This window comes from Equus caballus, chromosome 11, assembly GCF_041296265.1.
Source record: "Equus caballus isolate H_3958 breed thoroughbred chromosome 11, TB-T2T, whole genome shotgun sequence".
NCBI classification, from domain to species: domain Eukaryota; kingdom Metazoa; phylum Chordata; class Mammalia; order Perissodactyla; family Equidae; genus Equus; species Equus caballus.
In genome coordinates, this window is record NC_091694.1 from 40,434,292 (window position 1) to 40,451,442 (window position 17,151).

At 36.8% G+C, this 17,151-nt stretch overlaps 1 protein-coding gene across 23 annotated transcripts in view; it reads right to left on the reverse strand.

The window, feature by feature from the left end:
- The window catches only part of RHOT1 (ras homolog family member T1), a 56,685-nt gene that overhangs the window by 16,372 nt on the left and 23,162 nt on the right, over window positions 1-17,151 (reverse strand). For all 23 annotated transcript variants that reach the window (XR_011422713.1, XR_011422714.1, XR_011422712.1 and 20 more), the window contains 10 exons: window positions 15,748-15,856; window positions 15,078-15,179; window positions 9,639-9,737; window positions 9,000-9,108; window positions 8,132-8,252; window positions 5,650-5,734; window positions 5,128-5,273; window positions 4,014-4,114; window positions 2,449-2,579; window positions 1,687-1,770 (listed from right to left, as the gene is read on the reverse strand). Coding sequence is in view for 20 of the 23 variants with exons in the window: in XM_070225727.1 (XP_070081828.1) it covers window positions 1,687-1,770; window positions 2,449-2,579; window positions 4,014-4,114; window positions 5,128-5,273; window positions 5,650-5,734; window positions 8,132-8,252; window positions 9,000-9,108; window positions 9,639-9,737; window positions 15,078-15,179; window positions 15,748-15,856 (1,087 nt within the window). In the remaining 3 variants the exon portion in view is untranslated. The remainder of the gene's footprint in view (window positions 1-1,686; window positions 1,771-2,448; window positions 2,580-4,013; window positions 4,115-5,127; window positions 5,274-5,649; window positions 5,735-8,131; window positions 8,253-8,999; window positions 9,109-9,638; window positions 9,738-15,077; window positions 15,180-15,747; window positions 15,857-17,151) is intronic.

A 17,151-nucleotide genomic window follows, 5' to 3' on the forward strand; every position in this document is an offset into this window, starting at 1 on the left:
TTAAAGTCATGATGTTTTATCATTGCTTAACTTGACTTCCTAATAAAAAATACTAGTTAAGTATAACTTTTCAGACCATTTTGAAAAGTGAGAAGTATAGATAAACAAGTAGCTTCTGATTTTTTGGATTAAAAATGGTGATTAAGGGCCAGCCCCGGTGGGCTAGTGGTTAAGTTCAGCACGTTCCACTTCAGCAGCCTGGGTTCGGTTCCCAGCTGTGCACCTACATCACTCTGTTAGCTGGCAGCTCACACAGTAAAAAACAGTGGAAAACTGACACGGATGTTAGCTCAGGGAGAATGTTCCTGAGCAAAAAAGAAAGGTGATTAAGGTTCTACAGAAGCTAACATTTAGTGAGTGACTGAAGTGCTGGGCAGGCCCCTTACATGCATTCTCTACAATCTAAAGGTGAGATGGTAGGCTAAAGAGATTAAGTCAACTGCCTAAGATAACACATCTAATAGGTCATCAGACGAAAACCGGAACTCAGATATGATTCCAAGTCTATTTTCTTTCTACCACACCATCTCTTCTCCCATCAATCAGAAACACAAAGCAAAGGATTCTTTATACGAAGGTCATTCTGTTTTACTTCACTGCCTACTCTTTTTCAATGTTTATTATAAAACCTCTAATGAAATATCCCATCTATGATATGCTAATGATCCAACAAGAGTAAAATTCAGTACTGAGTTATATAACACAGTGCATCCTTGTTGAAGAGAACAAAGGGGAAGTGTAGAGTCAGAAGTGACTCAATATATTCCAAAAAGAACACTATTACAGCATGGATATTCAGAGACATGAAAGACATCAATTTATAAAGAATGTATACAGAGTAAGGATAAAAAGAGGAAAACTAACAGTCAGCAGTATTTACTCAGTATTCAATAAGTAGAATTATACTTATAGGAGAAGACTGGGAGATAAACAAGGTTTAATTAGAAACTAACAAAGAACTTTAATCATAAAGAGTGAACTAAGTATAAAATTCAACGTGATCATCTGTCCGGCAGAATAAACTATTTCCAAAAAGAAAGCGAATAAACTTCTCCTAGTAGCTATTATTTGTTAGGAGTTTCTCATATTAGCTAACCTAATAAGAAATAGACTCAGAGAGACTAAGCTACTTGCCTGAGGTCACACAGCTCATCAACGGTGGACCACGTTCAAACTAAAATCTGACTGAATCCAAGAAGAATACATGATCTCTTTCTATTGTATTTCATAGTATCTTTTCAGGCATACCCTTCTTTCATTCATTTTTTACGCTAACATTTCTTAACTATACTCCTCCCTGCTAAATAGATAAAACTCGATTCAGATTATAGATAAATTACCAAGCACCGGCACTAAGGTTTCATATTAATTTCTAGTCAACAGTAAAGGACATCATTTATTTAAATAAAAGTAGAAGAAAGAGTAAAGAGGAGTTAATTTTTTTCTTTCTTATTGTGGTATAACATAATTAAGCACACAAATAGGAATTTTTACACATATCTATAGCTGTGTAATCACCACACAAATCAAGGGAATTAAATTAATTCCAATGAATAAACCACTGAAAAAAAAATCACACAAAAGTTACGCATACAGCCATTAAACTAAACCCAACTGTGTTTTCAAAGAGTCACTTGAAAGTGTACCTAATAATTAATAACTTTTATATGCCAGAGATTTTCTTACCAACAAGTATTTCTCTTGTCCATATACATAAACAGTGTTAATCGCATAGTAGGACTTATGATCATCACGAATTTTCTTCTGCCTCTGAAAACAACCAGAAATCTCAATATTTACAGTAAGAAATTACAGTAACTAGTTTTCATCAACACACATACTCTGCATGTATTTGTGGGTGTGTTATAAATAAAGGGGCATTCATCTCTACACTATGTATTATTTATCAGTACAAAGGGGATATTGATTTTATGTTTCTAAGTTCTTAAAGTCTAAGACAAAAGACGCATTTGTTCTGCACAAAGTGGAAGCTGCAGCTGAAGAGGACTATATCCTTGAAAGCACGTACTCCAGAGCCACCTGCTGGCAGTTCTCATTATACTATAATTTGGTCTGATATGAGACTCATCTGGAAATATGTCAATCTCCCTACTCAAGGCAGCACTCAGAATTAGTATTCAATTTGAAATATTTACTGTACATTTACTTCACGCCAAGAAATGAGATAGATGCTTTCACGTATGTATTCATTTAATCCCCATCTGAACGCTGGTTAAAAAAGAAAGACAAATGATAGCTAACATCAGTGAGGCAAAGATAAAGCCAGTTCAACGGGATTATTGTTACACTTGAGATTGTACTTTACTAATATACAGAGGTCACTGAGTTCTAGTAAGCATCTAAAAAGGTGAACGAGTATGAGAAAACTATGCAAACTCATGACTATAAAAACTTGTTGGATAAGGTTTATTTTCTGAGAACTCTCACCGATAAGTTTCTTCCAAGAAGAGCCTGAAGAACTCCACTTTTCCCACAGTTTTTCACCCCAATTACATTACATCTGAAGACATTTCTTTGAGTCTGTTTTTTCTGAAGGTCTATCTTTTTATCTCTTGTTACTAAAAAGAAAAAGAAAACTAATTGTGTACCACTTAAACTCACTGAGCCTCCATTTCACCTTCTGCAAAGTAGGGTAGTGCTGCTTATCACATTTATTAAGTGTTTCATTGACAAACAAACAAACTGTGTAACAGTCAAGCTGTACGTGAAATAAAGTACTAAATATAATACAGAAGGGCCTCACTTAGTGGAAAAGATGCATTTCGGAAAGTTGGCTCTAAAGTGAATTTCTAGTAATCAAATAATACTTATTTCATCATAAAATAAGTAGTACATTTTCCTAAGAAAAATGATGTCCTAAAAATGAATGAAAATTACAATAAATGTAGGCGACACTATAGCCCATCTATTTTGTTCCGTGATAAATCACTGTCATAACAAATTACAAACTAAAAGAAGCTATCTCAAATCTGTACTCTTGGATCAGTAAATAGGAAAGGGATAGGCACTCTGGGGTTAACCAGCCTTCCAAAGGTAACTCTGTAAAAGAGGCAGGCCAGAAAACAGTGCTGTGTCAGCAGAGCAAGGGGGCATCTCGTCCTGAAGTGAACAGCCTCCTTAAGCTGCTCCCAAAGATTCAACTACAACAAAGCTCACCAGAGGCACTATTTATGGTAGCAAAAATCTGAAAGTGATAAAACACACACAATAATCATGGCATAGTTAAATTACAGAACATCCATATGATGACACATTATTTAACATTAAAGATGTATAAAAGTACACATATTGATATAGAAAGATGTCCACGATATATCTTGTTGAGTGAAAGAACCTCACGCTGGCTAGCAATTAGTTCCTTACTCTTTGGTGCTGAATTAAATGCTGTCTGAGTTGTTAAGTAGTTTAAAAGGTACTTGCTCTGTCAATTTAAGACTGGTTGTCTTCCTGCGCTGGGGCTTCCTATAAGACATGGCATTTTTTCCCACCAATTAGGATTTAAGAAACTCTTGAAACGATCAGTTCCCTAATTTGTTAATTCCATACCTATGGGTTTTCTTTAAGCGGAGCACATTGCTTGGCAAGAATTACAAGATCTGTGAAAAATTTATTAACGTGGAAAACGGTTACGAAGTCGAGAGACATACAATTAATTCAATATGAGGATCATGTTCTCATCAACATTGTTCTCAATGTTTGAAGAAAATTAAAACACAAGATAGGCTGGTAAATAAATACTTTTAATGCCCATAGCCCTCCGTGATTTTCATCAGTTGAGTACCCACAGTAAACTAGAAGTAAGACCTCTACACTTCCTTTATTGATAAACAATAAAATGAAGCATCTCAATTCAAAAGAAATTGCCAAATCATGGGGAAAACTAATAGAGTGTAGACATGGAAGAATAATGAATATGAATTTATTTTCACATATGAAACTGGAATCTTAAAATATTTTTCTAGTCATGAACTGAAGAGTATTCAAATACTTACCTGTAATGGCTGAAGCCTGAGACTCTTGTTCAGTCAATATTGAATAGCCCAAATAGCCCAAATACTCTAGGCACCGCTGTACATCTAAATAGGTCGTGAGCCTAGGAAAGAGTAGAGTTTAAAATGTGGAAAGTTCCTAAATGAGCATTTATAGAAAAAAAATTCCAACAGCTCAAATAATTTCACCACCAGATCCAGGTAATTTTTGTCAGACTGCTTTAATTTCCCATGCGCCCAACCATGATTTTTCCTACACTGCCATTCTTAAGACAGAGAAGAAAGGGAGAAGGCAAGATGCGGGGGGATTCCTATAACTCCTCCACCTGCCCAGAAAGAGCAAGGCCACAAGATGAGCAACAAACTGCTGATAAAATCTAGAGCCGGAATATTTTCTATTCTCTGCTCCCCAGTCACAGAGTGTACTGCAAACATAGGCTAGCTGAGGACTTAATGATAATTAAGTCTGAAGAACTTTGTGAAAGGTGCAAAAATAACTCAAAGGCACTTGAAATTAGTCAGCCTTTCTTACGATTTGAAAAACTAAATCCTGGTGTTGAGAAAGTTAATCTCACTAAGGTTAAAGTAATTATGTCATCAGGTGTGACCAGAGGATTTCCTCAGCACCCAAATACAACATCAACTGTGCTGCAACTAGATTTAGACAAACCCTCCCTGAGTCTGACTAAGACTGCATTAAAAACAAACAAGCCTCAAAATAAGTCTTCAGTGTCAAGCAAAATATGCTTTCCCCATATTCTGAAGGTCTAAGAACTGTGCAACAGCAATGACGTTTCTACTTCCCTTAATCAAAAATATTAAAATTTAGCTCAGTTTTGATGTAAGACTTATTACTTAAGTGTTTGATGCAAGACTTATTCTTCTTTGGATGATGTCCCTGTACATCCTCCAAAAGCAAACACATCTCTTCCTGATAGATTTAGAGAACATCTCAAGTTCATCTTAGAGATAGCAGCAGTATTGTAAATCCTGCTTACAGGCAGTTACGACTGAAGCATTTTGTAAGATCTGGCAAACTTACAAAATGAGGAATGTGATGCACCATAATTTTAAACCAGCTGTGACTCTAGAGGAAACAGGCAAGCTCTATACTCACGTCCACTGGGAAAGGAAGCCCTGGTAGGTTATCCAGCCTCTTTCATTTGTACAAACTGTGTTATTCACATCTGGCCCCCAAGGTATGTAAGGGAAAACTTTAAACAAATCTTTAAGCTCATCAGGTGACAAAGCACAGTCTCTATCCTGAAAATACACAAGGAAATATACAAAGTGTCTAGATTATCTAAGAGAATAATCCCAAACACAAGAGCCCACCAAGTTTAGTAAAGCCATGCTTGTAAAAACTAATGACTGAAAAGAAATTTTACACTTTGATAAAAATTCCTTACCTGTCTATAAAAAAATGTACACAAGAGTCTATCAGAAACTAGACTTTTCCTTCTTGAGAAAGCAATAAAAGTAAATAAATAAAAGAAAGTATGTTTGCTAATTTAATTAAGAGAGTTTGGGTAATTTGGGCTATGTCTCATAAGCACCCCATAGCAAAGGGAACAGAGTTAAATCATTCACAGAAAAATATTTTATCATATATCGTGGAAAACTGCAGCTAAAAGCTTACCAAATCATGCTTGTCAAAGGTGCTTTGGAGAAACAAATATGCATGATGATTTAATTCAGTAGTGCAATCAGGAGGTATTTTTAGCCTGTTGATAAAAAAATTTAAGAGTAAAATAAAGCATTAATCAAATATTAAAATTTAATTTAAGAAATGAATACAAAATTGCAACAAGTCTTTTTGTGGGATGACATCCTTTACAAAATATCTTTGCTGGAGCCATTTAGACTTTCCCAGGGAAAGTCACTGGAGTGGTACGGCGATCCTCAGAAGAGGCATCATAATGGTCATTTCGAGCTGACATATAAAGTTTTTTTAAATATCTGAAGGGCAGGTTGAAAAAAAATTTACAAATAATACTGATTAAACTTTAATGGGTTTGTTCTTCCTATAAACAAGTTCTAAGTCATAATTATGAGCTTTGTACAATGTCAACACTGCAATGAGTTGAAAACAATGTGAAGAGATGTTATTTCTGCCTAAGTTGACCTTTTTGACTCACCCTAAATTCAGTTCAATGAACATTTATCAAATGCATGAGCTAGGTATTAGGGACACAAAAACAAGACAGGCTCCCTATCTCTAAGGAACCACACACAAGTGGGAGACGAACCACACACAGATAACCTCACTATCGCAACAGAATGAGGTGAGTGTTGAGTACGCGTAAGCTAAGGATGCTGGGGGGCTTTCCATGAAAGGGAACATCCCTGGCCTGGGGATGGAACCGTGTGAGTGCTGCTGAGAGAGACTGTCACCTGAATTGAGACTAGAAGAATAAAAGGCATTAATTAGGTTGGGGGCAGAGGGAAGGAGAGAGTGAAAATACCATGGGCAAAAGCCTAGAGTGAGAAACAACATATGACTGGTGGACTATAAATAGTTTAGTATTTACTAGAATGAAGGCAAGGAGCGAGCATGAGGAGAGCAGATCATGAATGACCTCACAGACCACGTAAGAAGCTTGCACCCGGAGCCAGCCCCAGTGGTCTAGTGGTTAAGTTTGGCGTGCTCCACTTCAGAGCCCAGGCTCGATTCCTGGGTGTGGACCTACAACCACTCATCTGTGGCTGCGGCCCACATACCAAAAGAGTAAGATTGGCAGCAGATGTTAGCTCAGGGCGAAGCCTCCTAACCCAAAACAAAAAGAAACTTGGGCTTTATCTTGCCTTGAAGGGAAGTAACATGGCCAAATCTGCATTTATATATCTATTAATCCAGCAGCAGTGTGAAGGACAGAGGCAGAGTTTAATAAGAAGGCTAGAGAGATTCAAGTGGTGGCTCTAAAGGGCTATTTTGCAGAAAATTAAAGGCAGAGAGCATAAAGAAATTGAAAGAGATGTTAGTGAAGTTACAAAGCTGTAAGAGATGGAGGTTCCTCACTGTCATACTTAAGCAAGTCATAAGCAACCTCCTGTACAATTTATCTACTCATATAAATGGCACAGAAAAGAAAACTCGACGAAAAGGTCCCAGGACAAATTCATTCATTCAATATATATTTATCGAAAAATCTGGGAAATTACTTGAGCCAGGATTTAATAACTTTGACAAGAGAAGTTTTAACTTAGAACTGATTAATGGACCAGGAATCCAACCAGAAAGAACTCTCCTTCCTCAATGATGGGGAAGGAAAAAAACAAGTCTTTTTGATCCTTTACATAGATATGAGGGGTGCTTTGCTAAAATAAAAAGGGACAACATGAAAATAATGTGCTACTGAAAAAGTGAAGAAAGGCTGAAGACTCAAAGGCCAGATCTCGGGAAGTCACGTCCCTGAAAAGCCCACTTTCCTGGGGTAGAGGAGAGGCATCCTACAGCAAGGCGGCCTTCTATTTTAGGGCGACACTGGGTCCATTTTTAAACAAAGAGAACTTAAACACAGAATTATCTAAAGGAAAATAACCATAAAGAGACTGGTTGTTGCGGAAAAATACTTATTTCATCCTGAGCTAAGAACAGTCTTTAAAAGTTAGGGAGGAAAAGGACTAATGAAAGGAAAAGAAAAACGCTAACCAATATATTTCTGATCTCTTGACTCTAAAAGCCCGTTTGTCTAGCATCTTTTATCTCCCTCCTCAATAAAGTGAATTTAAGAAGATACTTGTATTTGCCACGAGAAGAACAAGAAAAGTTTGAGCCATCCTATAAATCAGTGGCTCTCAGCTGGGAATGATTTCACTCCTGAGGGAACATTTGGCAATTTCTAGAGACAATTAGACATTTTCGGCTGACATAACTGGGGGAGGAGGTGTTACTGGCATCTAAGGATGTGCTAAATATCCTATAATGCGTGGGACAGACTCTACAACAAAGAATTATCCAGTCCAAATTGTCAATAGTGCCAAGGTTGAGAAACCCTGCTAGAAACCTCTCTATAAATCTAATTTATTCCTGAGTAGCTCAAAGCCTACCCAACTATGTGCTAAACAAAACTTAAAAATACTTGGCAAGTGAAATCAATTAGAAAGCCAAAGGTACATACAAGGGGAATAAATATTCAGGTGTCAAGTCCAGATCATCATCATAACCAAATCGCCGAAGCACAGTCCAAGTAGTTTCGTGTCTCCCTCTCTGGATAAAAAGCGTGTGTAAAAAAAGAAAACCTGAAATAAAACAAATTAGTAAATACAGTTGATGTGGAAAAGGGTACAGAGTCACATGGGAGATAAGCACGTAAGCTAATGGCAAGAGCTAGGTTCACGGACACAGGCACACTAGCTCTGCATACTGAAGATCAAATCAAAACAAAGTTCACAAGTGTCTCAATGAAACAGAGCTGCTTTCAGAACCATTTCACATATACACCCAGGGCAGCAAGAGACAGCACTACATGAAAGGGCCAAAAACACATCTCAAGGAATCAACACACCAACAGTCACAAAGTTATACAATACCAAGTAAAACCACTTTATAGATCTCTGTGCAGAATGGAAAATTCTGGTGTTCAATTCCATCTCTTATTTCACCGTGGCTCTATAATGTATTCTACAGGGAACATTCTGTACTTGGTAAATTTGACTGGTAGACAAAATGTCTTCCCTAAAAATAATTTCTATTTAAAGAAGGCTTATGAAAATGAAGAATTTTAAGATAAATTTGTTCGCTCCAGAAATCTTTCCCTCAGATGGACCTCTGCATTCCTGAGATCCAACCAATTTCCTTATCTGGAATTTATGCTGGCAGTCAGGACAATCATCCCCACCGATGGCCTCTCTCTTCCAACTCTTAAATATCCAAGTTGGATTTATACTACCATTCCCTTAAAGTATAAATAATGCTCTAGAGACCTTCACCTTCTGTCAAATTTTGAAAATATTAAGTTCAAAGGGGGAAAAACACCCTTCACCTACCTTTCAGTGTCAATCCACTATCAGCCACACCATCACTTATGTGTTTTCTGACTACATTCTTGACATCTTCCAGAGCTTGAGGAGCTAATGGAGTGTTGAAACAAATTCTCTAGCAAAAACCATAAAAATAAATTTAAAAGCAAATCAGCATTAAAGCCACAAATAATATAAAACATTAATCTACAAAACAACATTAAACGAAAGAGTTGCAACCAAAAGAAACAAATTCTAAATTAGGATAGTGCCTGCTGTGTCTTACTTGAGTAAAACATGGCACACAGAGAAGGAAAGAAACTTTTCCTATCCACTCCTTGGAGTTTCTAAAACAAAGAGCTCTTTGTGTAGCTAGGTTACACAAAAGCAAGAAAGAAAAATAATTCAGAGTTCAGACTTCAAGTCATCCTTAATACACCCACCGTGCACCATGAAATGACACTCAGAGTCCCCTCAATTCCTATGGGTAAGAGAGTTTCATACACTAGGTAAAAACTTAAATAGCTTGATGTGAAAGATAGTTTTACACAAAAGAGACACGTTTATCAATGTCATTGTTTAAGCTAATAAATTTTTTATAGCTTTTCTCAGCCAAAAAAAAAAAAAAACCAAGATTTGCAAACATCTGAAAATGAAGAGGGCTACCTGAAAGAAGTTGAGTTCAGCATCATTGAGAGTACCATCATTATCTTGATCAGATATTTTAAATATACGAGTAAGGGCTTTTATACAGGCTGGTTTCATCTATAAATCATTAAGAAAAGAAACAACTGTTTTAATTAAAATTGTTGGGATTTTTTAAATATGATTTTCCTAAGTAACGCTAAAGATAGTTCTGATCATTTTTACCGTCAAATACGTAACATCCAATACAACCCACATGAAAAGTGAACTAAGGCAAAGACATTTACTTTTATACTCAACTCTTTTTAAGTAAATGAGGCAATATTTACTTGGACCAATATTTGGAATGGTCATACTCCCCTCATGACCATGAATCCTCCAAGAATGGGCAAAAGAGAAGTTCATCTTTAGAGAAGATTCGTTCATCCAGTCATATAAAGAAGAAATATTTATTTATTTAAGCCTTCCTTCATTCCATAAAGAATTGGAGCTGACTTATAAAACGACTAAGGACTTTGCTTCCCAACTTCTGATTTTTTTAAAACATTTCAGCTCTCTTGAGGTATAATCAACTGCTGATTTTTGATCATCAATCTTCTGGTACCAGAATGGGACTAAATGTTTTGATCTGTCACTTGTGTATGTGTGTATGTCAAAGTTGGGATATGAAATGTGCTTATTCACAAAAAGGTGGCAAAATGGCACTGGTTGGCAAGTGTAAACGCTTTTTACTAATTTCCTATTATGAGATAAGAACTACTTACATTTAAAAAAGAACCTTGCCTTTTGTGACTCTAAAATTTTCCTAAGTAATGCTGCTGGAAATATATTTTGACAACTTCCTTAATTTTTATTTCAGGATTTATAACGGATAGAACAAATATTTGACTATTTAAAAATAAGGCCCACAGGCTTCTAACTTGCATAATTGCTATAGGATAATCACTGTCAAGAATTTTGAGAAAATAAAACTTTCAGGAAGATCTTTGAACATTGTGTACACTTGGAGGTAGATCTCTTATGGACACAACTGAAGCAGAGAAATGAGACAGCAAAGGGAGGAAATGCGCACTTATTAACTTCTTAACTTCAGTCACATGGCTATCCAGAGCAAACAGCAGTGATGAGTTTTGATCATACAGAAAAGCAATTCTTTAAAAAATTGAAAAGGAAACTGTTATTTTCCCAAAATACACACAGATAATCCCTTCTTTTTTTGTTTTAAAGGGGTCTCTACGAGACTAATTTGATCTAGTGAGAAAAAGATAAAACCTAAGATATGAAGAGATTAGAAAGAACTGAAAAAAATAAGTCAAACATTTAGAGAGCACTGGCTAGGGCTTCCTTTACATAAAATGGTACTAAATGGTCTATAACCTATAACATCTACAATCATGGGTGATTTTTTTAAAAATAAAGAACAGTAAGATACTGTTTCTATAAATGTGATCCTAATATTAGATAGTCAAGATTAATAAATAAAAATTATATTGTTATATTTTATTTACTTTCCTTTTAAAATCTGTTATATAAGTTAAATGTTTCAAAAAGTAGTAACATCTAGGATGGAAAAACAGAATCAAAAAGTAACTTTTTATTTTGTGCAAGTGGTTTTTGCTCACATCATAAAAAGCTGCACAAGGGCCAGCGTCAGTGGCCTAGTGGTTAAGTTCAGCACGCTCCACTTTGGCAGTTTGGGTTTGGTTCTGGAACCAAACCCAGACCTACACTGCTCTGTTAGTGGCCACGCTGTGCTGGTGGTCCATACACTAAAAAACAGGAAGACTGGCACAGATGTTAGCTCAGGCAAACATCTTCCTCAGCAGGGAAAAAAAAAAAAAAGCTACATTAAAAAATAATTTGAAGAAAAATAAACAATGATGCATTTTTCATTAAAGCTTAAAATGCATCAGAAGCTAAGTGTTCTAAGGTACTGGCTCAATGTGATGTTTAAATATTATGCACCTTAAAATATAACGTCAAAAAATGACTACTTTTAAAAAATTTTTTAAATTATACCTCAATAAATTATACTCAAAATTTTTTACAGTAATAATATAAACTCATTTGCATATGAGTAACCTAAACTCTCAGAGAGTAACCATTATTATTACACAAAAGTTACACCTTTTTCATTCTTAGGTCAGCAGAGGACTTCATGGGTCATACAGTGTCCATCATCACTGAAAACGTATTTACAGTTCAAGCCTCAATTTTTAATATGATCTTTTTCATGATTCCACCTCAAATCTGTGTTAAAAGCTTATTATTGTTGTCTAACTAAAAGAGTCTGTTATTAGCTTAGACTCAAAGCTTGTACTTGTGGTAAAACAAGGTATAATCTCTAAAGTTTCAGATTCTACCTCAGGCAGGTACACCTAAGAAACAAGTAACAGATGGTGGCAGATGTTTTACCCTTATGGGATTGGGGGAGGGGCAGGCATGATAAGCAGATTAGCAGAACTAATAATAGGCCTAAAAAAAGCGGCAACTAAAGAACTGGGAACAAAGTAATAGAGGGGATTTAACGTACCGCTAGGCTAAGGCCTCAGAGGAAAATCTCTACAGTAGCAGACCATTTCCCAAATTTGCTTGATTATAAAATACAGCACCTGGTTAAATCAGAATGCAATCTGTGTTTTAACAAGTATGAACAGCGACTATTGTGAGGCAAATTTGGGAAATACTAGATTACGTTAGAAAGGAGCATTCCAATTAAGGAACAGTAAACCAGGATGAAGGAAGGGTCAGATTAAGGGATAGTTCAGATTAATCACTTACAGCAGGGGTCAGCACTTTTTCTGTAAAGGGTCACACAGCACATGTTTTAGGCTTTTAGAGCCAACAGGTAAAATCAAGAAGATCATGTAGGTACTTACATAGCAAGAGAGAATAAAATTTCCACCAAGCTTTTATTGATCAAATTCAAAATATAATAATAACTGAAGCATAAATTTGCTACACATGTTTACTAATGAGAAGAATGGAATTCTTCTTGGAGAGAGAACATTCTGCTAAATTGGGGTTCAAAATTAGTGTTCTTTATCACAAATATCGATTGCAAATGTTCTCCTGCCAATGCTGATCTGTAATGAGATTTTACATATTTCACCTCTGAAACCGTCTTCCTGCACAGACACATACTGCCAATCCTGACACACATCCATAAACATATAATTTTAACCGAGCACATTCATTGCTCAGAAGGTATTTACAGAATTATACGAGATTCTTTTCTTGAGTTTTGCCAGTTAGCGTGTCATTACACTGCAGATTAATCAGTTCCAATTGAAGGTTAGGTGGAAGCTCCTCAACTGCATCGTCAAATGGATTATAAAATATGGAAACTTCCTTTGCACTTGCATCAAGGTCCAAAAAAAAAAATGATGGTGGAACTGTAGTTTGAGCAGAAAATATACCTCCTTCGCCAAGCAAAAATCAACTTTTTTCTTTTCTTGTTGTGGCATGACAGGTACAGCACTGATAATAAAAAATAAAATGTCACAGTACAGTGATACACATGGTACTCGAAACGCTGTCCAGTTACAACTCTGTCAGTGCACCGGCTGCACTCAGTACTTCAGCTGTGCACTTCAGCACTGAGAAGTGACGACAGCACCACACACAAGCTCGGCTGCAACTACTCATCTCTGTCTTTGTAGTGTGAAAGCAGCCAAAGACAAAGAAAGACATGAGCGCGGCTGTGTTGCAATAAAACTTTACTTACGAATGATGAAATCAGAATGTCATATAATTTTCCCACATCACAAAATATTATTCCTTTTGATTTTTTCAACCATTTAAAAATATGAAATGTATTCTTAGCTCACAGGTTATACAAAAACAGGTGACAAGCCAAATTTGGCCCATGGGTCAAAGTCTGCCAACTACTCACCTATACTATAAACTTTTCCTGAAAAAGAATCTGCAATTTTTTATTCTTAAAAACTCAATAATAAAAAGACAAACAACTCAAGAAATGGGCAAAAGACTTAAATAGACATTTCTCCAAAGAAAATATACAAATGGCCAATAAGCACATGAAAAGATATTAAACATCATTAGCCATCAGCGAAATGCAAATCAAAACAACAAGCTACCACTCACAACCACTAGGATGGCTATAACAAACCAAAAAAGAAAAAAATGGAAAATAAGTATTGGTAAAGACGTAGAGAAATTGGAACCCTCATACAGTTTGGTGGTTCCTCAATGAGTTAAACATACAATTACCATGTGACCTAGAGATTCCACTTCTAAATACACACTCAAAAGAATTGAAAACAGGTGTTCAAACCTGTGTCCGAATGTTCACAGCAGCTCTATTCCCAGTAGCCAAAAAGTGGAAACAACTCAAACGTCTATCAACAGATGAATGGGTAACAAAATGTGGTACATCCATACAATGAAGTATTATTTGGCCATAAAAAGAGATGAAGTGCTGACACATGCTACGACACAGATGCACCTTGAGAACATTATGCTACGTGAAAGAAGCCAGACACAAAAGACCTTAAATGATTCCATTTATACTAAACATCCAGAATAGGCAAATCCATACAGCCAGAAAGTAGATCAGTGGTTTCCAAGGGCTGGGGGGGAGGGGAATGGGAGTGACTGCTTACGGGTACAGGGTTTCTTTTGGGGACATGAAATGTTCTGGAATTACACAGTGCTGACAGAGAACTGTGTGAATATACTAAAAATCACTGAATTGTACACTTTAAAAGGGTGAATTTTATGGTATGTAAGTTCTATCTCAATAAAAAAGTTAATTTTAAAAGTCTATGGCAAAATATTGTTAAATTTTAGATATTTAATTAAGGAATTACTATGTCTCTTAGCTATGAACCAAAAGAGAGTATTCAAGTTGTATTACATGTTGTACCCATGTCAAACAACTATACAGGTTTTTCGTTTGTGTGTGTACGTTGTGGTATTTTCCCCCCTCAAAGTCCCAGTGCATGGCTGTATATCCCAGCTGTTAAGTCCTTCCAGAGCCGCCACCACAGCATGGCTACTGACAGATGAGTGGTGTGGTTCCCTGACAGGGAAGCAAAGCCAGGCCACCGAAGTGGTGAGAGCACTGAACTTTAACCACTAGGCCATCAGGGCTGGCTGTGTGTGTGCTGTTAAGTTTGTGGTTTTTATAGGAGCAAAACAAACAGACCATTAGCTAAGTCTTTGGATTTTTTGTTGTTATTGTTGCCAATTCTTCTGTTTTAATAGCACTTCCTGAAATAGTATTTGATCTGGAATACTACTCTGAGCATTTAATGTGAATGTCTTTGAAGAAAAGTATCTAGAAAACATGACAGTTTAAAAAGCAATAAATTTAAATTTCAGCAGTTTACAAGAATACTTAAGAGTTACTAAAAATCACTATCATACGAGAGTTACTACTTACACATTTCAGGCCCTACTAACACAGACCCGGGGGGCAAGAGGGAAGCAGGTTACCTCTTTCTCCTCTGGACAGTACAGAGGCCCTGTAGGATGAAGAACAGCTTTCTGTGCATAATAAAAGAGCTCTGATATGTTCTTCAGGTTTTTTGCTGAACACTGGAAAAAAAGTTAAAACTTTTACACTCTGAAAGTAATTACGAGAGCTAAAAACAATTTCTTTTTTTTTTGAGGAAGATTAGCCCTGAGCTAACACCTGCTGCCAATCCTCCTCCTTTTGCTGAGGAAGACTGGCCCTGAGCTAACATCCGTGCCCATCTTCCTCTACTTTATATGTGGGATGTCTGCCACAGTGTGGCTTGACAAGTAGTGTGTAGGTCCACACCTGGGATTTGAACCGGTGAACCCCAGGCCGCTGAAGCGGAACATGCGAACTTCACCACTGTGCCACCGGGCTGGCCCCCTAAAAACAATTTTTAGACTATCAATATTAAGTAATAACAAGACTCCTTGAAGAAACTGAAAAATGCATTTTTCTTAGTGTATATCACAATATGACTGTCTACAAAGAGCTCAGAGGCCAACTCCAAGTTCTCTGTTTTATTTGGTTTACATGACTTCACAAACAGAATATTTATTCCATGCCTCACCTCCCCTCCTATTCTGAACCTCAATTTAGTGAGAATTCACCAACAGTAAATTTTTGAAATCAAATAATAAGACATACCTCCACACAGGTTTCTATTTCTGTGTACTGGTTCATAATAGGAAGAATGGTCTCCATACTACTATATTCCACCAGATCAGATTTGTTCCCAACCAATATCAAAGGCAGCCTAAAATAAACAAGGCATATTGTAATAATAAGAAAGGCAAAAGACATTAGATTTATATTTTAATTTACCTCAGAACCCATTCTAACTAATAAGCTTTACTTAATCTCCCCAACATGAACCCTCTACTGTAGTCAGCTCAAGGCCCCTAGACAGCATGTTCAGATTCAACAAGTATTTATTGAGTACCTACTATAACCAGGTGCTGTTCTAGGCATTAAGGACACATGACGGACAAGGTCCCCGCCCATTCTAATAGTGAAAATAAAAAAATGGACAATAAGTAAATAAACAAACAACCCTCTCCAATTCTGTAAGTGCTATGAAGGAAATAAACAGGGAGATACAGGATAGAAATGGGAAGGAGCTAATTTTATACGGTGATCAGGGAAAAATATCTTTGACAAGGTGGCATTGGAGCCAAGGAGTGAAGGATGAAATGGAATTTGCCATGTGGAGAGCCAGGGAAGAGCTGGCTGGGAAGAAGGGACACCATATGCAAAGGTTCCAAACTGAAAAGACATCCTGATGCGTCCAAAGAACAGAAAAATGCCAGAGTGGCTGGCAAGTACCGAACAAAGGGGAAGAGGCATGAAATGCGGCTGGAGACAGGAGCAAGGGCCAGACATGTGAGGACTTACAGCTCTGGTGAGGAGCGCAGCTTTTATTCTAAGAGTAAATGGAAAGCTACTGAAGGGTAAAAAGGCGGGGGGGGGGGGGGGGCTGTGACATGATCTGACGGACATTTTTAAATGCAGTCATTTGTTATCTTTTAGAGATACATACTGAAATATTTACAGTATGATACGATGTCTCTATTTGTTCAAAATGATCCCAGTGGGAGGGGTAATAAATGAAACAAGACTGGCCACGAGTTGATCTTATTGAAGCTGGATGACAGATGCAGAGGGATTCATCATACTAGTCTCTCTACTTTTGCATACGTTTGACTCTTGTCAATAATAAAAAGTTTTTAAAAATGTGGTGGCTTGGATTAGGGCAGTGAAAATGGAGAAGAAATATTCACAAGTGAGATATATTTTAGAGGTAGAAGTGATACGGGTAGCTGCTACATTAAGATATGGACGTTGAGGGAAAGGCAGAAATCAAAAAAATACCCAGGTTTTTGGCTGGATAAAATGGGTATATCTCCTAAGACAGAAAAGATGGGGGGGCTGGTGAGGGTAGGCATGGAATTAAGGATTTTGTTTCAGACAAGTTAAATCTGACAGGCCTATTGGAACTCTAAATGCAGACATTAAGAAGAACCAGCCAAGTGAAGAACTGTTATCTGCACA